Source organism: Trichoplax adhaerens, genomic scaffold (genome assembly GCF_000150275.1).
Source record: "Trichoplax adhaerens TRIADscaffold_10 genomic scaffold, whole genome shotgun sequence".
NCBI lineage: Eukaryota > Metazoa > Placozoa > Uniplacotomia > Trichoplacea > Trichoplacidae > Trichoplax > Trichoplax adhaerens.
In genome coordinates, this window is record NW_002060952.1 from 420,755 (window position 1) to 448,161 (window position 27,407).

At 34.3% G+C, this 27,407-nt stretch overlaps 6 protein-coding genes across 6 annotated transcripts; 4 read left to right on the forward strand and 2 right to left on the reverse strand.

Annotated features, from left to right (window-relative positions):
• Positions 1-112: 112 nt before the first annotated feature.
• Positions 113-4,141, forward strand: TRIADDRAFT_29265 (uncharacterized protein; the record flags this gene model as incomplete). The annotated part of the gene is made up of 13 exons (XM_002115193.1): positions 113-157; positions 311-373; positions 1,058-1,151; positions 1,619-1,713; positions 1,909-1,984; positions 2,055-2,074; positions 2,282-2,342; positions 2,481-2,564; positions 2,688-2,794; positions 3,212-3,354; positions 3,467-3,566; positions 3,683-3,755; positions 4,020-4,141. Coding segments are annotated over 13 exons (1,083 nt in total), but the record flags the coding sequence as incomplete, so codon positions are not given.
• Positions 4,142-7,135: 2,994 nt separating this feature from the next.
• On the forward strand, positions 7,136-9,165 carry TRIADDRAFT_59202 (uncharacterized protein; the record flags this gene model as incomplete). The annotated part of the gene is made up of 4 exons (XM_002115194.1): positions 7,136-7,250; positions 8,110-8,197; positions 8,383-8,536; positions 8,860-9,165. 4 exons carry the CDS (start codon positions 7,136-7,138, stop codon positions 9,163-9,165), a joined length of 663 nt encoding a protein of 220 aa, XP_002115230.1.
• A 667-nt stretch (positions 9,166-9,832) lies between these two features.
• On the reverse strand, positions 9,833-12,203 carry TRIADDRAFT_64171 (expressed hypothetical protein; the record flags this gene model as incomplete). Its single annotated transcript, XM_002115326.1, has 4 exons — positions 9,833-10,385; positions 10,875-11,022; positions 11,380-11,467; positions 12,089-12,203. The coding sequence occupies 4 exons, from the start codon at positions 12,201-12,203 to the stop codon at positions 10,053-10,055; spliced, it is 684 nt and encodes a 227-aa protein (XP_002115362.1). The 3' UTR covers positions 9,833-10,052.
• A 1,274-nt stretch (positions 12,204-13,477) lies between these two features.
• On the forward strand, positions 13,478-14,656 carry TRIADDRAFT_59204 (uncharacterized protein; the record flags this gene model as incomplete). The annotated part of the gene is made up of 4 exons (XM_002115195.1): positions 13,478-13,592; positions 13,740-13,827; positions 14,062-14,212; positions 14,321-14,656. The coding sequence occupies 4 exons, from the start codon at positions 13,478-13,480 to the stop codon at positions 14,654-14,656; spliced, it is 690 nt and encodes a 229-aa protein (XP_002115231.1).
• A 3,197-nt stretch (positions 14,657-17,853) lies between these two features.
• TRIADDRAFT_50669 (uncharacterized protein) lies at positions 17,854-20,199 on the forward strand (the record flags this gene model as incomplete). The annotated part of the gene is made up of 9 exons (XM_002115196.1): positions 17,854-17,887; positions 18,504-18,615; positions 18,930-19,017; positions 19,111-19,248; positions 19,353-19,414; positions 19,565-19,633; positions 19,761-19,790; positions 19,859-19,941; positions 20,069-20,199. 9 exons carry the CDS (start codon positions 17,854-17,856, stop codon positions 20,197-20,199), a joined length of 747 nt encoding a protein of 248 aa, XP_002115232.1.
• A 1,957-nt stretch (positions 20,200-22,156) lies between these two features.
• On the reverse strand, positions 22,157-25,886 carry TRIADDRAFT_29327 (uncharacterized protein; the record flags this gene model as incomplete). The annotated part of the gene is made up of 13 exons (XM_002115327.1): positions 22,157-22,296; positions 22,395-22,471; positions 22,561-22,686; positions 22,769-22,896; positions 22,988-23,022; positions 23,109-23,151; positions 23,284-23,358; positions 23,471-23,587; positions 23,693-23,782; positions 23,886-23,929; positions 24,332-24,429; positions 24,897-25,160; positions 25,816-25,886. Coding segments are annotated over 13 exons (1,308 nt in total), but the record flags the coding sequence as incomplete, so codon positions are not given.
• Positions 25,887-27,407: the final 1,521 nt, after the last annotated feature.

A 27,407-nucleotide genomic window follows, 5' to 3' on the forward strand; every position in this document is an offset into this window, starting at 1 on the left:
CGATGGCTGAAAGGTTTATTCTTGTTTTCTTGCATTCATTTCCGTAAATTCAGTGCTTGTTATATTTTATTACTTATTTTTAATTATATCGGAATTCTACTGATAAACAATAGCTCGTAAATTCGACTTAGCCAAATCAGAAGCAATGCTGCGAAAGGTAAATTATTTAAATTTGTTATATAAAGTAATGAAAATCAGTAGTGGCAATTTAGGGTGTCGAAATACCGGAAGTTTGAAAAATATCGAGAGTAAAAGTAAATTAAAGCTAGTACATAACTGATTTTTTGATACGTATATTGTGAACATTTAGAGTATGGAATTTCGAAAGGAAATGAAACTAGATGATTTGGTACAATCTTATAAAATACCTCAGGTTAGTACATATACAATTCTTAACAATGGCAAATTGGAATCATTTATGTTACATTATTACTTTAGCTATAGTTTAAGGATTTGATCTTCAATCTATATTTGATTTACAAATTTTTGTGTCAACAGTATTTGATTTACAAATTTTTGTGTCAACAGTATTCCTAGATTTTCATTATAGGATTTTCGTTTATCCTAAGATTTATAGTTTAGCTATCACACAGAAGCTTGCTGGTCATGATTTTTATTTGCATATGATCAAAATTTTCATTATCGTAAATGTTAGATTAAGTTTATTGAACGACTGCTTTTATAAAGTACAAAATAATTAGCTATGGTTGTAGCATTAAGTTGAACGAGATAGGAATATACATCGTTTATATCTTGCTAAGAAAATATGGTAGTCTTGTCATATATTTCAGTACGGTATCTAATGTCTAGAAAGTTATAGCTATTATTTATTATTTTAACTTTTGAGCGGTTATGTCTATGTCAGCAGGGAAGGAAAATGCTGTAATAAAGCGATTTAAACCTATAATTATAATTACAATTCCTATAGTATTTTTTACTATTGAATACAACTGATGCTGGATTTTTCGCATTAGAGACTCGTTCCATATTTGCGGTGGCAGACTTTAATTTATAAATTATCTTAATGTAATATTCAATACTTTAATAAAACCTATAGATCATACAAGATTACTACTCAGGCAATTATTTCGGTTACGATAAAGAAGGTTCACCGGTCTTGGTGGATCCAATTGGAAATCTGGATATCAAAGGTATGGTAATAAAATCTATACCTTGACCTCAAAAATTTTTACTTTATTTTGCGCTTTTATTAGTTGTGCTAATATCGTTTATGAATAATCATGACAAAGATACTGGTAGTTAATGTCAACATTCTTCAATTACGATAGTTAATGACAATATGATTGTTAAATTAATCTAAATTTCTTTATGTAGCATATGATATAAGCTAATATTTACTAGATATACGTATATATCTAAATCACTTTTGATCGTGTAATGATTTAGAAAAATTTTATTATAGAAATATATAATGATAGATATGGTCTAATTAATAAAAAGATATTGTACTTTTATCTCTTTAGCTCTATAAATTTTATACGTTGAGGTAGATTAGTTATACGCGTATAATCAACTATGGTAATAATGGCCTTATAGTTTCAGTGTCGATGGTAACTTTATCATATTGAGAATATCGAATCACCAACACTCCTTTTAGGGCTGATGCATTGCGTCAAGAAAGAAGAAATCTGGAAGTACAAACTGTACATGGCTGAGATCGCAACAGTGAAATTTAAACAACAAAGTAAAAAGGTAAAAAAGCTGGCATATACAATGAATGTAGCTTACTAATCCTTCACTAGTACACTACTTGCCATCATCTGTTCAATATTGGGTCTAGAGTAGGGATAGGCTATTAGAGTCTACGTAGATCCTTTAATTATTAAAGCTTGCATGATATCGTTTTTTTAAATTGCCGTATTCATATTTTTAATCAATTGCTCTTAGCTTGGGTGCCGTATTGAGTCCATGACGACCATTGAAGATATGTCAAATCTGGGATTAAAACACTTATGGAAGCCTGGTAATTATCAATATTAAAATTTGGAATTCCAGAGTGAAGTTAACTAATATTAGATTTTGTTGATGCACAGGTCTAGACTGCTTTTTTAAGGTATTATAATCGCCCGTTGGTTTTTCTTAAAATTCTAAAATATTGCGCCACTGTGATATATCAATGTGATATAACTGCTTAGCTTCGATGAATTTCATGACGGATAAGAAAACTATCATTTTTATCGTTGATAATAATATGTATTTACTAAACTGTCTAGCGACTTGAATGTGGCATTAAATATTGTCATTTCTGCTTATTAAACAGCTTGTTAAAATGTATGAAGAGAATTATCCAGAATTTTTGAAGCGAGTTTTTATAATAAATGGTTCGTCAATGATTTATTTCTAAATTCTATGCTAGACTACTAACATCAGATTTTACTAAATGATAGCTAGATATCTAAGTTATAAAATTGATCAAGGTCATCGCGAAATTCATTTTATCATAAATTTATAACGTGTAGCTCCAGCTATATTTCCCGTCATGTATTCACTTATGAAGCCGTTCGTTAGCGAAGAAACGAAACAAAAAATTTTCGTCCTTGGCAGTAAGTTACATTTCTGTTACATAAAAATCAAAACATTGGAATAGAATTACATGCCTATTTGCCTAAAAATATTGCTGATAGCCATAGTTATATATATATTTATGATCTGGTGTTACTTCGAAGGTAACTGGAAACAAGTTTTACGACAATATATCGATGAAGATCAATTACCGAAAGCGTTAGGAGGAGCCTGCACCGATAAAGACGGTCATCCGTATTGCAAATCGCAGGTAATGATATCTAATTATTTCAAGGAGAGTTTTATTATATTCATAGTTGATTTTCTTTCAGTTAGCTATGGAAAGGGTAAAAAAATTCTCAAATTTAGAAAGCATTATACAGTATGCAGTACGGCATTAAAATAGAAATGCTTTAGTAGAATTTGATATTTGATTAGTAACTAGGAATCACACTTTGAGCTTAAAGAATTTACTGTATAGAGTGGCGTCTTTTTATTCACATATTATTACTTCATGCTATATGAATACTCGAAGAATACTTGGATTAGCTTAACACTAAGTGTATATTACTTGGATTGGTGACAGCAGTAAAAATTGCTGCAAACATTGCTAATTTAAGTACGAAGTAATTCTGTGTCGTTAAATAAATTAATATTAATTCTTATATTATTCGACATTGACGAGTAGATCTGCTTAGGAGGAGAAATACCCAAGTCTTTATACAAAACCGATTTGACGATTTGCAATGATGACTATACTACCGCTGTGATTAACCGAGGTGCCACCATGCAAATAAAATACGAGATTGAAGATCCTGGTACCACTATTCGGTAAGAGAAATGTATACCAATATTTAATCTTCAAGATTTTATACTTAGGCTCTGAGTCATTTGCATACTGTACTAACTACAAGTTTTATATAACCCCTTTAATTTTGTCAAGTTGGGAGTTTAAAACTGATGGCCACGATATCGCTTTCGGATTATATTATAAGGAAGATGAATCATTGGCGGACAGTAACATTGAAGAGATGGAAAAGCTGGTAATTTTATTTGATTTCTTTAATTTCGCGGAATGCTATGTAAAATTTTGATTACCACATATTACATGAAAGCTTTCAGTATTTAAGATGATTTAATTAAAAAAAAACGATCTCAGATTTCAGTTGAGCGTAGGGACAGTCATTTACTTCCAGAGTATGGCAGCTTCTACTGTGATCGAACTGGAACTTGTAAGTTTATTATTATGGAGTAATACTTATTATCATCCAAAGGAGTAGAATATCAGTGATTTCAAATGATATTGCGCTAGATTTGATTGCCATAACTTATAAGCGCTAATTTCTGCAATACGCATATGATATTCTATTAATAGTACTGTATAGATAATACTATTTATATGCATTATGCGTTTCATCGATATAATTCAAAATTGCGCCAATTAATTATGACTATGTTTCATATAAGATATTGAATTGAATGTATTTTTTTCTTAGATATCGTGAACTTTGATAATTCATATAGCTGGACTCGAAATAAGCGTCTATCATATGCAATTGATGTTTTAAAACCTGATTTATCCAAAGATATCTGTAATTTTAATCTTATCAAGACATAGATAATCTAGTTTTACAGGCTCTGATTTATTTCTAAATCGAGATATACAACTTTACTTTCCTGCGGTATAATTGAAATTTCGCTAGTAAAGTTATACTATCTAAAAAATGTAGCTAGAACTATTTGCTGTTATCGTCGATTGCTGCTATTAGGGTAATAGCTGAGCTTTTAAGGATAACATTGGAGGTATCAATAAAGCAATTCATTTTAGTCCCTTATATATACTTTAGGATAAATTCTAAATCTGTATTGCGCATCTGAGCCAGAATTTGGATATATAAATCTATGTATCTTGTAAGCGTAGTCACAACATATATATATGAGTACAGTATATATAATATGAAATAGCCGAATAATTGCATTATTAAATATCATAAATTTATAATTGTAATTGAAAGCACTGTAAGGATATATCTTATGACGATGTATGCTTGGAAAATCGCATTAAGTTATCAATAAATTATGATTATACAAAATGAAGCTCTTAAATTTAAGTAGGAGATATAATATTAATTGATATTATTATCACTAATTGTTTTTTAAGCCCTTGTGATAAACGCTTCCTATAACGTAAATTTCATGATAAAGTATACTTGGAACTGAACTACCTGACAGTACAGTTACTGCAGTGCTACTACATATTTACGAATAATTTGTAGGGTTGAGTTATTCATTGTGGGTGAGAATGAATATTTTAATACATTAAAATTTCAATTATGCCCATTGAGATACGGATGAGTAAGCATATGATTGGTATAAATATTGTTATAACAACACAAGACAGAAGGAAACCATGTGCAAACTTTCATTTTACAATAGGTAATACTCGTAGATTATCAGTATTTTTAAAGTGATAATTATAAGTATCCGATATGTGCTGTACTGTATAGGAGGTGATTGATTACATCATTTTGTTATCTACAGTTACAAAAGATCAGCTCAAATACCACAGACTAAAGGAATTCACAAGAATTATGAATAGGAATAACGAAGGAATAAATAGCATTAGATATAGCAATACAGAAGTTGTCGTCACGTCCAACGTTAAAAAAACTGTTCACTCAGTTCATTCGTTGCTCTTTCAGGACACGACAATGCTTTATCTGCCTTGGATTACAGTAGAAATATCACATATTACCATACAGGATAAGGATACAGTTGAAAAATATTGTACTGTTTATTAAAGAGCGTTGATGTTAGAAGGAATGTCAATTGATGGAAATGCCAAACTAATTAGAACACGTGTTTGATAGAGTGATAGTTCCTTGAGCCAAATCATTAACGTAGTCTTCCATCATATACATTGTACGTACAATGGACAGCTTACACTTATCCATAGCGACTGATAAATTATCCCTTAGATACAGTATTGACGATATAATTCAACGCACTGAATGAAGAGACATTTGCACTTGTATTTCTGTAATGATACAGCCATGGATGACTAGATGAATGGTCTATCTGGTAGTTCATGATACATATTGTACGTATGTGTTTAGTTCAATCTCAGCTTGGGTTTCTTTTGTCTCCATGGATTGCATCGAGTTGCCCTCTCGTCGTTGATTAAACTTGATGAACAGTAATCTGTCTGCCTTTAAAAGTTAAACCCTTTTCTACGAAAGTGGCTATACGAACTTGACAGAGTGCATTTTTAAGGCATCATGCAGTGCATTCTCGTCGGACAAGACATGTAGTCTAAGCAGTTATTTACATTTCCGATGGTCCGACACGGTTGCACACTGAAGGACTTTATAATATGCAGTATCGAGCTGCTTAAAGCTAATTTATAAGCTTTAACCAGCCTGTGTTGAACTAGCTATAACAGAATTTTCAGTAACAACATTGGTACACTCGTGTTTCAATTGCATCCATTTGTAGGTACAGTATTTTTTGCAATAGAGTGAATTAGTTAGAACTGTACCATAGTTTGATCCCTAAAAAATGTGCCAGACCTCTATATTGGTCTCTCGCTCCCTCTCCCTTTTTAGCGTCTCTACTGCACAGTAGGCCACCACAGGTTGCAAAAATCTTCAACTAGACATTACTGAAACTATGACTGAAGAAATATCTCAATATCTGCTCTAGTCTCTCTCTACTCAACGTGATGCCTAAGTTTTATACCGTTGGATGAGCTCAATCATAATTAAACTTCAATATTGCAGTATGTTCAGTAGAAATGTTAACCAAAACAAGAGAACATATGGAGCTGCTTGGCAGATATTGACAATTTTCCAAGCTGTCGCCACCCATCAATTTCGTCTATTCCATGAACTTCTAGAGCTATTTCAGTGCTATTGTAGCCATATTTGGTTTCCTCGCTGACACCACCCATGAATTTCGTCTATTCCATGGACTTCCAGAGCTATTTCAGTGCTACCGTAGCCATATTTGATTTCCACGCTGACACCTCCCTAATACCACCCATGAATTTCGTCCCACAGTACAGTACTAAATGTCCCTGAGCTGTACTGTACACTGTAGTATCATACTGTAGTCTGGTTCCGGTCCTCGAACCTTAGACCGGGTCCGGACTATGAAGATCAGACGGTGGAGTATCGCACAGCACCTATTTTTCCATACTGTAGACATAAAAACAAAGTTGTTATTTTTGACCTCTATGCATTTTCCAGTTTAAGAGTACAATACATTGTACTGTAAGCTACGGTACCATGATTGCTCATTACAATGCAAACTCCAAGCATGTACTGTATGATTATGTAAATAAAAGAGAAACAGCACAACAATAATCGCAAGATTGGCTCGCCAACTTAGTGCTACGTAGCTCAAGATTGGTAAGAAAAATCGCCAAGGAGATTTATCAAGAGCAAGTACTGAATATTTGATAGGTGGGTAATGTAGCCTTTTGGCAGTCTTTTTGCTCTAATTAGATTGAATTAATCTTAGTGATATAATAGAGTATCGATGTTGGCTGGAAATGTTGTAGTGAGTGGTAGTAATGCGCGTATGTTCAACTTTATTTTGTAGCTCAACGATTATGGGTAAAATTAATCTTCATGCCAATCGATTTTCTCAGCCAGCACGCTCTGTCGAACTATTTCTAAAGGTTAATAATATTCCGTATGAGTTTCATCCAATTGATGTTCCTAAAGGTAAGCGGTGACTACTGACTAGTCATATAAGATTGTTACAGTATTGGATTGAAATAGTAGCTTACTGGTGTTTGCTAACTAAAAATTAAAGTGCATCTCAGATCATCGCTCATATTTCTGCGCTTGGCATATTGCTTTACAAAGTTCGTTTACTTCATTCCAATTGCACCATATCGTATTATATGTTTCTTTATTCCATCATGACTTCCATGAAATGGTATCTCATTTCATGCGGTTTCTATGATCGTACTGCTTCTTCCAAAATGCGTACATGCTACTGCCACGAGATTGTTCCAGTGGAGAAAATCATTAATACAAGATATAATAGTAATCAAACCGCTGAATTGATCATCGAATGCACTTGATCCGACCATTTTTTTGGAGTCAAGACTGACATAAAGACAAAAAATGTGCATGTGCGGTACCTCTCGATTTTCTTCTAAGGCTATTGTGCAGCTCGGTACCGTCGAAATAGAACCGTATTAAAAATAGGCTTTTTATCACTTACCGATGATTATATTATTAACTTACGGTCAACAATTTACTCAGTCATGAATTGGCGGAGAAAAATATTTTATTTTGTTTGATATTTACTTGGTATTTTATGGTATTTACCTATTTGGTAAATAAGTACTGTTCTGTGTTTTTAGATATAAATGAAACGACTGAAATCATAAAAAACGATATCTATGATTCATTAATTATTAGCAGCAATAAAGTGTGTAATGGGCGTAATAACACATGTTACATACCCGTATATGCACATACAATATATTTGATTGGCCATTTGGTAAGAAGGATGATTTCTAGGTTCCACCAAGGCATTTAACAAATTTCCTTCTCGTTAATGTATCTCTAGGTGATAATCGCACTGAATCGTTCCTAAAAATTAACCCAACAGGAACTGTACCAGCTTTAGTGGACGATGAATTCTCTTTATTTGAAAGGTATACTTTAATGATTATTTTGTGCAATATCTACCTACTGAATCAAAGTGCAATAGTGCATGCTATTGTTGTAATTCTCACATCAGTTACTTGCTCACGGTTTGCTTAAAAAGATCACTAAATCTTAATGTCAGTTTAAGGAAGTATGATCTGCTTAACGCATTCTGTTTACCTTACCTATGCAGCGTAGCCATGATTCAATATTTGGCTAAAAAATATTCGACTCCTGATCATTGGTACCCAAAGGAGATCCGTGCCAGAGCTCGAATTAATGAGTATCTCGCTTGGCATCATTTTAACACTAGGACAAACGGAGCTACTGGATATTTCATTGCTTTGGTAAGCTCTTCATTACTGTACAGTACTTATAGTATACGCGTACACGTACAGTATGACGCTAGTTACGAATATGCAGATTTAAGGCTGTTTAGATCTTACAGTATCATACCTCTGGTAATGTAAATACGAAACCAAAATAATTAGGATACATGTCGATTGCCTTGATTAAGCTATCGATAAAAATCCTAACCCAGGATAGTAATATACTATACTGTTACTGTACAGTACAGTTCCATACTGTGGACATTAGATATACTTTATACGTAATTCATGTTGCAAATTCTTTACCTTTACGTAATTTTTTCCATTACATTACCCTATAGTTTATAAAACCACGTTATCTTAAAATCGAAGTAAGTGATGAAGAAGTACAAGAGGCTAAGGAAAAGTTTGAAAAGATGTTGGATGCATTTGAGAGTTACTACCTGAAGGGTACAGAATTTATCAGTTCAAATACAATGTCGATTGCCGATATTATGGCACTTAATGAACTTACTCAGCTAGTTGCAATTGGAATCGAACCTGGTAAAGATAGGCCAAAAATTGCCGATTGGTATGAAAGATGCAAGCAGGCTTTGCAACCCCATTTCGATGATGTGCACACTGACATATTCAGCTTAAGAAAATAATTCTTGGTCTGATCAATTATACAAGTTGTTAATAGATTGACTTTTAGGTATTTCTACTTCGCTCTGCAACTCCTATTCTCGAGATGTAATATCTCTTATTAATTACTTACTACTGTTATTCTACACATAAATTCAATATATTTTAGTTTAGTTCCTATCATCTTGCACTCATTACATTGGGACGAAAGGATTAGTGCCTTTATTGATTGTTTATTCTTCATATGGATAGGTAAAATGCGGCATCGGATTTAGCGTGGGGTACGGATATAACTCGGAACGCAGTTATGCGCAAGCTTGTTAGATTTAGTATTTCTTAACGTCTTTAGAGCTACACACAGTAATTATCTACAAGAATACCTTAACTGGTAATAATTTGGCTTGCGTATACGCATCAGCAAGTAGCTGCTGTACCACCGTTCGAGAGCATTCGCAGATATTGATATAGGTTTCACAGGTTTAACGATATAATGACATTTTTTAATATTAAGCCCATATACTGAATACGCATAGGTTAAATCTTTAATAAACGATTTATTTCTATTAATTCATTTCTCTTGTGAGGCATACAAAGTGATAGATTAGCAATTACTGAACGCATAGCTAAGCGGTACATTATACAGTATATATATGATGATGAAATGAAGCGCTGAGTGTCTATCGTGGTAGAAGAGTCACAGTCACATCGACTAACACATACTACAATAATACGAATTAAAACACATTTATAACCAGGTTATACAAAACTAGAGGCACATTTACTTCTTGTTATCGAATTACAGTGAGTCCGCAAAGAACGGACAATACATGCATGATAACTACAGAGCCAAAGTGATATCGTGTGTCCATTGCACTGTACTCTGTATCGCCCGAATGGTGAGTAACGCCGTCTACTCGAATTCTTCCTTGATTTGTAGTGGTTTAAATATTTGGTCCAAAACTTGGTGGGCAGACTCGAAAGCAGCCCCCAGACTAGCAACGACTCGTTCTTTCCAGGCTTTCACTTTTGGTCTGTGCTTACCGATGTCAATGCCAATATATTCAATCTGACTAAATTCAGATATTGATACAACGTCGGCGATGGAGATTTCATTGCCACCGATGAAGTCAGAATCTTTAAGGAAGTACTTTTCAAACAAGTCTAGTGCTGCTGTTAATTTTGTTTTTCTCTCACTGATAAGTCCTTCATTTCTTGGTTCATTTCTTAAACTGGTCGTTACAGCCTATTACGAAGAACGGAAGAACAGATTAACTTTGTAATTATCCAACATATAGTTTATCTAAATGCTTCGTGCAGTACTGTATATTCTATACCACAATGGGAAATGATAAGATTATTAAGATAGGGGCAGAGTCCATTTACGCTAAGTAATTGCATCAACGCATCTATTGCTTAATGTCTCGATTGATTTTAGCGGATGCATGATTAACATGGTTAGCGTATCAATATAGATGATGTTGTTGGGAGAGCGATTTTACGGGGAGCAAAAGTGGCTCTTGTGTGAAGACTACTGTGTATGCATGCTGTTTAGAACTCTTTTTATAAGTAAAAATCTGCTCCATCCGTGGCTTATGTATATATTAATGTACAGTATAATGCACAGTACATCTCTGTACAGTTAAATAGTATGTTACTAAATTGATAATGGATCTTCATGGTTATTGCGGTATTTTGATATACAACGTTTGATTTACAATAGCACAATATTTACCACAAAGTAAAATAGTATTCCTGTTGCTTGTCGGCAGTTGTCATGCCACGACAGGTACTCGTCGATTTTAGCTCTTCGTTTTATATCAGTAGGATACCAGTGATTTGGAGTCTCATACTTTTGAGCCAGGAATTGAATCATTGCGATACTGTAAAATAGTAACCGTAGCTTTATCGATAATTATATATATAAGAAGTGTTTCTTCATACATAACAGAAAGTTGAGATTGATTACGACCGTATGACGTGTGTGATATAAGTAAGTCGTAAGAGCGAAGCCAGCGGAGAGCAATACATAATCTGGTATTAATTTAAACTAGAACATCAATTGAGTAGACAATAAATATTCGCCGCAAAATTTCTTGGACGTGGAAATCAACTTTACGAATGTTATTTTTGGTTGATAAAAGAAGTGGTACAGTAGTACTAAGAACTTGATCAAATGTAATATAAAGAAACTGAGCTACTATTTTGTTACATGTAAATTATGATGCAGTCGTACCAACCTTTCGGAAAGGAAAAAGTCTCCATCTTTCAATGCGGGAACTTTTTGATGCGGATTGATTTTACGGTATTCTTCAGATTTTTGCTCACCTGTAATGTTAGGGAAATTTTAATTTTGAATTATTATCTTCAAAATAGAAATCCTTCAGTTACTTTATTGACTTATTTTACTTTTGCTCTTGTTAACTAGAATGATTTTAATTTCATTTTTAATATGCACGAGGGTAAGTGCAACTCCGGTACAATATTACAAATACAAGCAGGAGTTGATTTAATTAGCAGTATCTGGAGAAACTTGACTTCAGCTAGAGGAATGAAGTACGTGTGGAGATCGTAGGTCTATAATTCTTCGTAACCTAAGACAGTGGTGTAGTGCAAAATGGATGCATACTATAATTCATATGCCTATGGCTAATCTGCTGTCTACCAGTAACTATTACTTGAAAAGCCATGGTAAGGTTTGATGAACGCTTTAGTATACTGTACTACAGTATGTAACAGTAAGAAGATCATGGAATGTCAAGCAGGCTTAATATAAGCTCCAGTTTTTACGCTACGAAATTATTCTTCATAACAAGTTATCATGAGCTAAGGGTTGGAAATGCAAGAATAATACATTTACCTTGGGGTATCTTGACTCGTCTATAAATACGTATGCCGTTGCAAGAAACAATCTACGCTATACAGTATCGCTTTAATTTAGTCTAGTACCTGTGATGAGATCGATTTTATGGTATTCAAATGGGATTTCGTTAGCAGTCATAAACATATAGACCGCACGGCATGGAGGTGAGACAAGGTGAGAGTAGAAATCGATTTTCGACATTTTCCTATTTCAAGCAGTCAGCGTGAGTGGTGAAAATAGAAAGGCAAGAAGGTAAAGGAACTGATCGCGCAGTGGCAGTCTCGTTTTACTGCAACCATAGTACAGTATAGTGTGTCCATATGCACAGACCAACAGACATACAGACGGTCATCTCTGTTCCCATTTTTGGACTGTACAGTACAGTACTTCTATGTTGCGTTGGTACAGCCAAGTTCTGCAAATGGTCGATGGGCTAATGACTCTGCTGGATAAAACTTCACGATCATGACAATATTTATTTGTTATTATTATTATTAGCCTGAAGTTTACTACTGTATACCTGCAGCGAAAGCTCACAGGAATAACTACTGTAGATGAGCCGGAAATGTTGTGTAAAAAGCATAGTTCCAATTGGTGTGGTGGACTCTTGCAAATTCATGAAATCATTTATTTATTTATTTGTAGAAATTTTTATTGTCAATAAATTAATTATCAATTGTTGATCCTTAATAAATCTGCTGCGTCATGATGTTGAAAAGAAATTTTAGGCTCCTGATTAAATAATTACAGATCATAATCAAATAAGCCTTAGTCGTTGTTGCTGTTGTTCATAACCGACAGTATATGCTAACGCAAAGTGCTATAAGCGGAGTAGAGTAGATCATAATAATAAATAATAATAACAACTTGTTAATAACTGACTGCACAGGTATAATTTGTATAAGATGCAAAGACACCTCCTTCATAATGAAGCTAGAGCATAGTTACTGTAAATGGCATCCAGTAATTTCACAATTAATGAATTATCATGATTTGCATAGAAACGCCAGTAGTGGCACGAATGCTACCATAAAGTTGTATCAACTTTCTGGCTTAACTGCCATTTTATTTCATATGTTGCTGTATTTGAAGAATTGAAGGTTCGATTCAAATCATCAGTTATCGCACCTTTCCAACGAATGTCTTACTAGACTTACGGGCTGCATTCGGCACAGTGCTATACGTAAAATTCGTCAGCACGGTCACTTTTCTACCCTTTTTTTTTTAAAGACTGTTTTAATAAATTATGTAGTGTACTGTGTGTACAAAAGAATTTTAAAGTATACTTTAGTATGTTTTATTTATTGTTTACGGAACATTGACATTTTAATTAGAGTGCTTAATAGGAGAGAAACATCCTAGTACTGTACTGTACTGTACTGTATGACCGTATTTTCGTGCAGTTTGATAGGTTTAGCCGTTTAGTCTAGCTGATTTTACATTGGTTGAATCCGCCCAGAGAGAAGCAAGTCAAAATGTCCAGCGTTGATTTTTATGCTCATCTTGCATCACAGCCATGTCGTGCTGTACAAATCTTCATGAAAGCCAACAATATCCCTTTCAACTATCACTTTATCGATTTACCGAAAGGTACAGATACGTTTATGATTCGTAGTATTAAAGTTTTCAAATGCAAGCTAAGTCTCGTCAATCAATATGCCGTGCATTGCACTTCCTACGATCTGAATGGATAAGCATATTAGGATACTGTCAATAATATACTGTATATCTGTGTAGGGGAACAGTCGACAGAAGCCTTTTTGAAGATTAATCCTTTTGGGAAAGTTCCAGCCATTAAGGATGGAGATTTTTGTCTTGCTGAAGGGTAATAACTAAAAGATACAGTGCAGCATGTACAGTACAGAATAAATGTTATACGTATAGGAATTGGAGCTTTTCACTAATCTGCGATATGTACCAAGTGCACTAACAGTAGCCATTATAGTTTTAAGATCACATGGAAGAATTATTAACATTTGCCATTACGCTTGTGCCTTTTTCATTCGGTTGATACCCTTGGTCTTAATACTTGCTGATCTATACGCGTATAATTATTTAGTATAGCTATTGTTCAGTATTTGGCTGCCAAATATTCCACGCCTGAACACTGGTATCCTAAGGATACTGCAACTAGAGCAAGAGTTAACGAGTATCTATGTTGGCATCATAGCAACACTAGAGGTGGTGCTGGCGGAGTATTTTATAATGTGGTGAGTGCTAATTTTTATTGATTGAATAAAATTTAGGATGGATTAATCAACTATAGGACTCTATAAAACTGCGAGATAGCCGTCTAATTATGAAATAATATCGATTAGGCGATAATAGCAAAGGTGAGGCAACAACCCAGGAATGAAGCTGCCATAAAGGAAGCCAAAGAAAAATTAACCTCAGCTCTCAATATGTTCGAGAATTACTTCGTTAAGGATCGTTCATACATTGGGGGTTCTGAAATTTGTATTGGTGATATATTTGCAGCTTGTGAATTCAGTCAGTTAGATCACCTCGGTATTGATATTGGCAAGAAAAGACCCAACGTGAAGGCATGGAGAGAGCGAGTTATTGCAAAGTTGGGAGCACATTACCAAGAAGCCCATGAGACTATAGATAATTTTGCTAAACACTTCAACTTCACTACAGAACCATTTGAGTAATTTGGCTATGGTATATGTTGTTGATGCCATTCTGCAATTTAGGATTATGTTCAGTGTCGAATATCGATTGAGTTAAAAGAAGTTATCTATGTTAGTCTGCAGTTTTTGTAGAATCCATGCCATATTGATGTATCCTCTTTTATCATCCAATGGAACTGAATTAAATACGTTAGCTCTAGCTACTGCTTCACCACCACAACTATACGATATGCAAACATCAATAAAAGAAATCGTTTAGCTGGACTCTTGAATTGTGAGTGTATTGGTTTGATATAGTAATTCTAGCTTCAATAATCTTATTACCGTGACATACTGCGCTGCTGATCCATTTTATAGCAATTTCAGTATGCCTAGATATTCTAGATCATGACTAGATTTATAGCTCAATGGATGAATGAAGTTAGGATCTAGTAAATCTGCGGCTTACCATAATTGCTTAATTGATTCATTAATGTAGATACAGATCAGAGATTAATTTATAATCCATGGGACGAATTTTACATGAGTGATATCCATGTTCGACCAATGGTTGTGGACGCATCTAAGTTATACATTACATTCATGTCATTTATATCTAATTATGCGTTTAAAGATACACTTTGAATATTAATGAATAACTCTTTAAGCCTAGATGACGGCAACACTTCATCACAACACACACAATTCTAAATATATGGACACATACGCGAGTATAGTATGATAACGAGATTCTTGGATACAAAATATATTATTTGCTGTGAAGTGTTGTATGCAAGGTCCAGATCTTTGATGATGAGTTAGTATTGGTATGATTATGTGTATATTTTCTCCAACGTTCTCTAGCAGTGTTTCAATTTATTTTCTCCTATTTCGTTGTTAGCACAAACTTTAGGACTTAATATGAATGGATCATTGCTTAAGACACATACAGTACGTACTGATATACGTACAATGGACAGTACTGTGTATTAGTCGTCATTATCATCTACAATTTTCTGATTACTTGTAGAACACTTCACCAGTGTAATTAATATTCCAACATGGTTAAATATCGTACAATTCCTCACTGTTTCAATAGGAGAATTCATCATTTATTGACTAATGAGTACACGGTGAAAGTATTTCGTTTTGGATCTACTAATTTTCATAAATTGATTCAATTTATGAATTAATTATAATGGCAGTATACTGGCAGAAAATGAATTATCGACATACGGATACGTAGTAATTGATTGGTTCGTGTTTTTCTTTTGAAATTTTGATTGATTGAACGCTGCAATAGTACAGTATTGAAGGCCATCATGAGTAATTCACGGCGGATTGGCACAAATACTAAATGGGCATCCCTATTAACACACACATATAAGTAGCACAGCACTGTAGACCATCGTCATTTTAGGATGATCATTGCTCGAATGACTTGACGTGGAATGAATGAATGAACAAGATTGTCTACATTGCGATATACAGTACAGTATATGTGTCATAGACTATCCTCATAGGATTGTTCGTTTGATGTATTTGTAGACCAGTCAAAGCACCTATTTCACCAGATATAATCCATTCTTCATTGACTATTCATTGAAGAGTGGTACTGTCGAGGTAAAAATTACCTTTATCTGTTGACTACAACGGGTAAAAGAAGATGCTACGAGCTAGTCAATAAATTAAATTTAACCATATCTACATACTGTACATTATGAATTAATGAATAATACATTCATTATTATTAATATACAGGGCAAATAGTACTGTACGTCTGTACTATTCATATAGGGATAATCTACAAAAGACTGATCGTATTTATATACGTTATATACAGTACACTGTACCATTCGGCTAGTATCATCTCTCTTTACTGTAGAGTTGGCCAATGGCTCATTTTTCACTTTACTAGTAAGCAATTTCGTTACTAGTGTTCATTATTACTGGGAAATCCGATCTCGGTGATCCCAAAGATTATTTCCCAAGTTTTTTTTTTTCAACTTGCTGTTGAAACGGAAATGACAAAGCGCATGAGTGGTCTGATCATTTAAGCATACAGTGTCGATGGGTGGCAATTGGGCATGTCCGCGACAGGAAAAACACTCCAAAAGTGCATGGTGACTTTTGGATGCTGTACACTCAGTGTACAGTACACTTGTACAGTACGTACTGTACGTAAAGTACCGTACACTGTAGTAACAGTACAGTACTGTATAGTACAGTACAGTACACTTACCGTGGTGTTGCTATAACCATACTGTACAGCTTCGATGGGTGGCAATTGGGCATGTCCACGACTGGAAAAAGACTCCGAAAGTCCATGGTGACTTTTGGAGACGGTACACTTACCGTGACGTTGCTAAATGGGTGGCAATTGGGCATGTCCGCGACTGGAAAAACACTCCAAAAGTGCATGGTGACTTTTGGAGACTGTACAGTACTCTGTACAGTATGTACTGTACGTACTGTCCTGTTCTGTTGCTATGACCATACAGCGTCGATGCGTTGCAATTGGGCATGCCCGCGACTGGAAAAACACTCCAAAAGTGCATGGTGACTTTTGGAGACTGTACTGTACACTGTACAGTACTATGTACAGTACACTGTAGTAAGAGTACTGTATTGTACAGTCCACTTACCGTTGTGTTGCTATTGCGTGATGCACAACACTGTACAGTACTGTATACACGAGGGTATGACGTGTACAGTACGGCTAGAACGGCACGGCACGTCAAGTCAAGTCACTGTACAGGTACCATAATATTTTGTCACTTTCGGGCAATATTTTTCTTTAAAAATACAGTATAGCTATAATAGAATGATATAATAATAATCAGTATTTACTTATTAAGATCACTGGTTGATGCTTTTCAAAGTGACGAAGTACTTTGATAGACACTGTATACAGTACTGTAGTAACAGTACAGTACAGTCCACTTACCGTCGTGTTGCTATTGCGCGATGCACAACACTGTACAGGAGTGTATGACGTGTACAGTACAGTACGGCCTAGAACGGCACGTCAAGTCACAGTACAGTACAGTACTGGCCTGTACTGTACACTGTAGCAACAGTACTGTACACTGTACAGTGGACAGTCCACTTCCTGTTGTGGTGCTACTGCGCGATGCACAACACTGTACTGGAGTGTATGACGTGTACAGTACGGCCCAGAACGGCACGTCAAGTCATCCACTTCAGCGACAGGGACCAAAGTGACCGGAATGTTGAACATGGACGTTCCTGGGCCTACAAACCGTTGGGAAGGTAAGCCATTTCTCCATCATTTGACGATCTGTAGCCTTTTTTCAGTCATACTTGAGTAAATCAGATAGGGTCTTGTCGTAGTAAGGATGATGATAACTGTTTGTTGTCCACGAACTATGATGATGACATTCAAGCTAATCCAATGGGCTGTTCCAATGGATCATGTTGTCATGATGGAGGAGAATCCTCCAGCGTAGTGGAATCAACTCCTCTATTTAGTCTAGGTGCTATCTTACCATTCATTTGTCTTGAATAATTAGTATAGCATGGATCGATGACTGTTAAAGTCCTATTCATGACAGGCCATCCTTCAATGGACATAAATGATGTAATGTGTAGACGTATGCATACTCTTTACAGATACATTTCCACAGTCAGTCGCCATCGTCAAGTACAATCAGTAGGATGTTGTAGTGCTGTACTATGATAATCAATAAGACAGTCGTAATCTTTGCTTCAAACATGCCAAATGATGATTACAATCCATGACTAGCATGCGACTTGCTTTCATAGCCAACAACATTTCTTCTTCTTGTCTTTGATGAATGTTGTGCATGTATATATACAAGATGGATACCCGATAATCATCAATCATTGCTACTATTTCTCCTGATAGAATCAAGACGCAAAGCTCGATCGTTAGAAAGCACTATCGACCTCAAGCTGGTATCATTTAGTAGGCTAGGTACCAATACCAATTATAACATTCGAGGAACAAAAAATGAAAGGTACTAAATGATTCAAAAGAAGATCAAATTTACAAATATCTGTGCAGATAGGTCACGGATATCTGAGATCAATAGGCGCACTCATTTTATGCCATAACATGAAGTAGGATATTGATGTGCTATATCGTATCAACTTTATTGATTTTCTATGAGTAGAGAAATGTACATTGGTTACATTTTTAGCGCTGCTAATGGTATGATGGATGCTATCTACAGCAAGACCGATTTGTAGGACGTACGAGAGATCGTCCTGCAAAGATTGAGAACAGTTGTGAAATGACTACCTTTTCTTTTCTCTATTTCGTCTATGCTAGTGCTCAAAGTTCAACACCTTTGCTCGGCGATGATAGTAAACACATGGTAGATACAATGGCATTGGAGATTGAACAACTCTTATCCAAGGTTTACCTCATATTTCTTTATTAATCCAGTCTGATTCTTTATCACAATGACAATTTGTGGACGGTACTAATCGCTTTTACTACAATATTTTAGTTACAAGATGTAAATGATAATATGTCGGATTATGTCAATGCCATGGGTCATGCTTCTCCTAATACTACACTTGTTCATACACTTCAACGTCATCGTGATATCTTACAAGATTATAGACAAGAATTTAGAAAAACTAGAGTAAGTAGGCTGGATTCTAATGTTATTTTTAAGCATTCTATTCATCTATGCTTTACTTGTAACAATTGTTCTTATGTTGTCATTTTGTTGTTGCTCTCCTTTAGGACAATATTAATACGTGTAGAGAAAGGGAGGAATTGCTCGGTGATGTTATGAATGATATACAGTAAGCTAATAATTATCTTGCTTTCATCAATTACTTGCTGCACGTTGATGTTGTTTATCCCATGAGTAGCTACCTATGATATAGGCTTCATTGAGATCACAATCCTGGATATTTAATATAGCGGATACTATTGACTTGTTATTTGTGTAGTCGATACAAGAGTGCAGCTACAAATAGAAAAACTGATTTATATTTAAAAGAAAATGAGCATATCAGAAGGTACTTACTTGATCGCTTAAAATGCATCCTAGGCTTTATTGTGGTTGGCACTTTTTCATATTAACTGTTTTTCTTCTTTAATGATTTTCATGCAAACGTTATAACCGGATCTACTTTGACAATGCAGTTCTGAAAGATTAACTGATGAAGCCATTAAGTAATTCTTCAATTAAACTGCTGTCATTGATCATTTATGAACGATTTTAATAGTAAATGTTTATTTAGTATGGCCATGGCTACGAAGGAGAATCTTCATTCCCAGCGGAAGATGCTAGGCGGTATAACCAATAGGCTGTCCAACGTTGCTAGTATCCTTTCTTTCTTATTAATTTATTAGGTAATGACTAATGCAAGTGCTATAAACCTTTTCTAGTCTTGAATAATAGCCGATTTCATTTGCTTATAAATGTTTTCTTAACATCATGTTACTATCAGATCGCTTTCCATTAGTCAACAGTTTAATACAACGCGTAAACGTTCGCAAAAGGAGGGACAGTATCATTTTAGGATGTGTAATCTCAACCTGTATCATACTTTTACTTCTCTATGCTTTTCGCTCACGTTAATCTATATAGATACATCAAAAAACGTGGAACCTTTCATCAGTTGTTCATGATAAAATCAATGCTACAGTATGTTGAAAATTAATTATCGCTCTAAATGTTACATAACTGGTTCATATTCTCAACAATTACCAATTTTATTTTGGTGAACTCACCGACCAAATTTAACAATGCAATTTCTTCATATTGTATGTTGCTCTTGCTATATTTATTTTACAATGGAAATTTATTTGTATATACGGTATATTCGGTACGAAATTATAGTGGCATTAATGTTCTTGGCTAAAAGTATGACTTAACTAACCTAGCGGTATAGATTTAGAAAGATGTAATTTGTTGTAGATAGGGTAATCTACAAAATGAAAATATTTGAAATGAAGTATCGTTGAAAATCTACTTGTACAAATTTGATTAGTCTTGTTGTATTGCGTTATATACTTTCCATAATGATCCTAATATTATTAACGTTTTTGTTTACCAAGCTGAGCTTTATCAGTTGTTTAGTTCGTATTACTACACAATAGTCCTTGATGCATTTTAACTTAATACATGCTTCATTAGATTGATACAAACAGTAAGTACTGTATAAATACAGGTATGCTATTGCCTCTGATTTAAACGGTTAAAACTGATACTATAAAATAGATTAGATTATAAACGGCGACTTTTCCACTGGTCCGTTTCGATCCGTAGACGATAGAATCGCATTTTTAATTTCGTATCTTCAGCATGAGCATTTCAAATTGTGCGGTAGACCTCGCCATTTTTATACATATTCCGTATCCTTTCCCAAAACCAATTTATTTTCGAAATAAAACAATACAGCCATGTTTATGAGTATATAAGAAATTAATAGAGCGGCCTCATTTAAGGATACGGGGACATGTATAAAAATTAGCAGACTATTTCGCACTGATGATGTTTTAATAATATTCTAATACTTGATAATAAGAGGATGTGAGATTAAACGCCACAGTAGCGTATTGTTGCATTTTTATGTTATTTTCCAATGTAGTTCGACTTTATTTCAATTAATGAGTACTAAGGGCATATAGTAAAACTGGAAAATATACCTGCATGACAAGTTACTATACACTTTTTGCTGCTCTCTGATATAACAGAAGATAATTATAACTATCTCAACTACAACAACTGAATCCATCAAAAAATATAATTAGATCGATTATATCGCAATAAACATGCATCTTTTAGTAGCCCCCAATACTTATAAAGCAACGGCATTTCTAAAAGACAGATTTATTCATGTGATTGCTTTTATATCGATTCGGTTTTTAGTATTTTACAGAATCTAAAAATAGCAATTAAATGTGCATATAGCATAAGATTTCCTAAATTGTCAGTAATAATCCAATAACTTTAATTCATAGTTAATTTGCAGACGTTTGCTTCATCTCGTATTGCTTTCTTCTATTTTCAAGCTTTTTGACCTAAAACATGAGTAATCATGAGAAAATTAAAGAGTGGTCCAATTGGCAACAATAAACAATTTTATTACACTTTAGAACATTGAACATGCCTGTGCTCTTTTTTGTTTCCTGGAATGCATTATTCTTTCGTAAAGCCTACGCCGTTTTTTAGTCATTGCCATTATCGCAAGTTTTTTCTCTTCTTTAGTCCTGCCACTAGAGTCGACTACATCTTTGGAGGTTGCCTTATTATTTCCTGCTTTAATAACTGGAACAACTTTCTTTGCCTGTAATAGCAGTAATAGCTACGTTATCGATTTCGATTTTAATGCAATATGACATTGGTATTACTATTCAAAGCGGTAAAGTAATATCACCTTTGGGGAGTCGCTTTCGAGTACCTCTTCGATATTTCTTTTATTCCCTTCATTCTCCTGAGAAGGGTGGATAGATAGGCCTACGTAATTTATAGTCTCATTAACTAAACTGTAATGCCATGCTTGAGTAATATAGGTAAGACATTTTAAAAAAATTTAAGGATGCGTACCTTTATTCTCTTCTTCTATTTCCACTTCTTCACTTGTTTGATTGAGCAACTGTCGTCGTTCCGGAGGGACATAGTCCCCTTCTTCTTCAACTACAAATGGTGACAAATGAGGCGGCAGAACGATACCTAATAGTAACATAAATTCACAAGGTTTATTGCTCATAGATTCGTTTACTTTATGCCTTAAGAAGATGTAACACAGATATTTAAAATTAAATACAGACCAGCTAAGTATTCAACTTCTGAGAGTAATGTTCGGGCATTAACGCAATCAAATACCCATTGAGGTTGAACATAGTACCTAAGGTTGTAAAGACATGGATTCTTTCTCAGCGAACAAAAAAAAAGTACTTATTAACACATTATAGGAAAACCTTATTAAGATATTACCGAGATAAAAACTGATGCTTTTGAGATGGTCGATCCACAATTTGGTGGGTTATACTTTCATCAGTTTCTTCATATGAAGCTCCAATAGAAGTCAGTGAATCCCAAGAAATTTGACCTCCAAAGCATCTGTATGAAATTAGTTGAGAAATTAAGTGCTCTAACGGTTATTCTAGCCACGAAACACCCGATTAAATTTAGAATATCTAACCTAATTACAAACACCAGTGCTTCTTGTGGAACTTCTCGCGATAAGAAAAATTTTAGTCCTTCGAATAATTTTGAAAATTTTTTCTCTTCTTCCATTTTTTCTTTCATCTGAGTGGCATCTTCATCAATCTATAAAGGTGTCAATGAAAAAATTTTACGCATATACATTAGCTAATGGCATATAAAGCAGTCATTTTGATTAATATCTTACCGTGTCAACTGGAAATTCATCTATTTCCGGGGTATCAGATTCAGCTACATGAATAAATCAAAGGAGATAGAAGTTCGCTAAGACTATTTTTTCGGTAATTAATCACAAAATGAAAAGTACAATTGCATACCTGATTCAAATTTGGTTATATCTTGATTGAGAGCAATTAAGATCTAAAAATGTATATACATTCCATGTTAGCGCAAGAGAGGAATTAGTCAGAAAGTACAACTCTGGACAATGTCTTAAGGTTACGTTTTTCAAAATTGAATGAAATTAGTTCTTATACAGTGCTGAATGCTAACCTCATCCTCTAATTCATCGCTCATACAATAGTTTTCCACAGCTACATGATTTAAAGCTGCTCTATCACGTACTAGCTGTAATAATGAATTATTGATATCAATGAAGGTGCAGATTGTATAATATCGGAAATTGGAAGTGAGAGTTGCAATTTATAAAAAAATCGTACGAAAAACATATGAATAGAACCTGAGGGGGGTATTTTAAATTGATACTATGATACAGCTGGAAGTTTACAAAGCCAAGAAGAGTAATATAGAACTCAAGAAAGGTAAGCATAACACGAAAGTCAACGTCGTAAGGAACCTAGAGAAAATTATTAATATTAATTATTAGTTATGATTTGGCTAATCGGAGAAAAAAAGGCTAATTAATAAAAACAAATTCGTATGTGTTCTTCATGTACACTACCTGTTCTGAAAACTTGTAAGGCACTATCCACGTTACATTTTGACCTTGTAGCTCTACCTGATAGTATATCCCTTTAATCGATAAAAAGACCTAAGGAATAAATCGGATTATTTATGCACGAATTCTCAGTAAGGTTTTACATAGTTCACTGTTACTGAACTTTAAATTAAATTATTCGAAATTATTTACTTACCTTACGAAGACTTCTAGATTGAATAACATAATGCATGAATTCAGCTAGAAGATTGTTAATAATAAAATATTTATTATTTAAGTATTACAGATTTTTATTTGTAGCGATATGGTCATTTTTCAACTGTAACTAACGAGAGATCACACGAGGGCTAACCTGATAATTTTCTACATTTGGCAACAATTTCACCCTAAAATGTTACAACCAAGTACAATAGTCAAAATGTGCTATGGTATCGTAGCAATGCATGTTTATTATGATTGGGTAAACAAAGTTAGTCCGTGACGTGAATGCATGAATAAATATTTTAAACGGACATCGACTGTAAGATAGAGCATCATATGTTCAAAAAGCAATTTTAAAAATGTCTACATGGTTATATTTGAGCTAAATTTTGATCATTTCGGTAGTTATATATATTCTACGTTAAATATTATTCTTGAGACTTGCCTGGATTTTACTGGTTTGAGGCATAGAAGAAAAGAGAAATAACATTGAAATGGCGTCATCCAAATCTCTTAAGGCATCAATAAAAGAGGGATATCTGTTGTAAAGTATTTATTCATGTTAAATTAGTTTACATGATTTTTTTACATTTCTTGCAAAGTAATAATTAGCGCTCTACAATTTATATTAGACGCATTTAGAAAATTTAGCAAATACAAGCATTTCTAACTGGAAGCCTAAGTCTGATGTAATAGATGTTGATATGAGATTACTAGTATTGTATTTGCATTTTAATATACGTGCTGTACGCAACCTTCTACCAGACTTTCTATAAATTAGTTTGAATGGTATAGTTACAAATTTAAGCCAATTGTATCGCTTTTTGTCGATAGTTTAAGCTTTCTAATATAATGATACTGATAGCTTGGGCTTATTATTTATTAATATCTACAGAATGTAGTATAGTAGTAACTGTAGCTTAAAAGTTCCGGTAGTTAAGTTTAGTAGCAGAGAATGATGTATAACACACTAAACTCTTTATCATTGTACGATATGATGACAAACCTTTCCTTCACAATATGATCTAGTGTATAAACCGGTTTATTCTCATTTAATTTTGATGCGATATCGTCTTCTTTACGACCGATTGCACGTCTTAACTTTCGAACGAAGATTTTATGATCTCTGAATTTATTAATAATTGGTTCATGAGCAAGATATTTGATGTCCTTAATGTAATAGTACGTCCTGAAAGCAGTATCACCACCGCTGACTTTCTTTTTATTCTTTGGTTCGTGTGGATATATTCCCTTGAGTATGCACAATCGTCTGAAATAGAGTACATATACAGTTGTAGTGTTAGCATTATGGTATCAGCAGTAGTAAAGTTGATAACTCGCTTATGAGATGGTCTCTTATTAAAGCAAATGCTCTATAATCTAACAATCCACATCATTACATTATTTGTAGATATACGGGTACTGTATGTGTGCAAGTCAAATAGTACCGATAGTAACTGCCGTATACATATGCACAACACCATAGTATGCAATTCGTGTAGCCTGTAACAAATAGCGATGTTTTAATAGTTCTTCGTTGGTAGCATTTCCTTTGAAGAATGCAACGTACTACGTATAGCATGTAGATAAATATTCCAGGGCACAATACCACGAACTAGACTTAGATAGAGCATGCAATAACAATGTATTACTACTGCTATTGCTAATTAAAAGTGTACTAATAGAGATACATTGCTATTTAGTAGTGTATTTAATATACAGTAAATGGTAGAATGTATTGCGTGGATTGATAAATCTGCCATTCTGTACAACTTGAAAATACTCGTTTAACAAGTTATGATATTGGTACAGCATGATAAGTACGTACATGATAGCTAGGGTTAAATAATATGATATATCGCAATATCAAACAGTAGTGAAGGTTATTTATTATTAATGGAAGATGCAATAATAAATGATCTAACCTAAAATCGGCCAAACTAAGTTGCAATTTCCGCACTGCTTGACTTCTAGTAATGAAATTTGTTGCAGCTCCACTTTTACCCTAGTTTATTAGAAGAAAAGACCATATAAGCATGAAAGATGAAGCATATCAGGTACATTCAGAATCAGCACGATTGCAATCTAAGGCTAATACTGTCTATGCATAGAATAGGCAATACTGCCATGCAGTAATAAATGTATTTATTCGTTGATCTTGTTATAAGTGCTGGCTAGTATCATTCTTGTCATTGATCTTTGAATTTCACGACAAAATAGGCTACCGTAGGTAGGCACTATTGCACAAGCTCTGCTGTAAATTCTGCAATACAACATTATCCGATGATGTTGTTGTAAGTACAGCACGTAGATTAAATTACAAGAATGCCTGCTGGACCAGTGCTGGCCATTACTGCTAAGTATCACAATAAAATTGACTACGATGGTTGTACAGTAGTTAAACTAGCTATACTGTAATGTAGTCCTATTTATCTGTTGATGTTGTTGCAAGTATAGCACGTAGATTAAATTAGCCATTGCCTGCTGGGCATTATTCTCATTATTCATCTTTGTTTGAGTATCATAATAATTGACTACTATAGTTGTAGTTTAAGAGTTTATACTATCAATGCAGCAATATTATCCGTTGATGTTGTTACAAGGATAGTACTGTATATCGATTCAATTCAAAGATTGCCAGCTGGATCAGTGGTAGTTAACATTCTCATCATTCATCTTTGCTTAAATATCACCATCAAGTTGACTACTGTAGGTGTAGTTGAACCAGCTGTACTGTTATGTAGCAATATTGATCCGTTGATGTTGTTGCAAGTATAACAGGTAGATTCAATTCAAAGATTGCCTGCTGGATCAGTGTTGTTTTCATTCTCATCATTCATCTTTTGCATGAAGATCACGATACTGTCGGCATTCTTGAACAAGCTGTACTGTCATGTAGCAATATTTATGGTATGCCATCGATGATGTTGCAAGTACATCAGGTAGATTCAATCGAAAGATTGCCTGGTGGGCCAGTGCTAATTTTCATTCTCATCATTGATCTTTGCTAGAATATCAGGATAAAGTTGACTACTGTTGGCGTAATTATAATAATGTAGTCATAATGCTATGATAATGTTCATGCAGCAGATCGATTCTTGCCGATCATCATTCTCATCATCGATCCTCGATTCCATTCCACGCTCAAATGAACCATTATAAGTGTCTATAACCATCGATTCATACAAGGCAATACTAAGCATTTAAAAGATACATAACCAATGTGATTACTTGCCTTCTTTTTTTCCTTTCCCATGCTTTCGATGATTTCTGTAGCTCAACAGAATGAAGTAATGATGAAGAAGAAGGAAAGATGCAGTTCTCCTATTAGCACCGGAAGGCGAGCTTGCGATCCACTTACTCACTCGATATGCGTACTGCACAGGCGCTTTAGCACAACGTCGGCCAGCTCGATCTCACGTGGGTTTACAGATAGCATGTCATAATGTGAGGAGCATAGTGTTTCTTACCACGATGCAAGCATAACGATACAGTATAGAATACGACAACAGCGAGT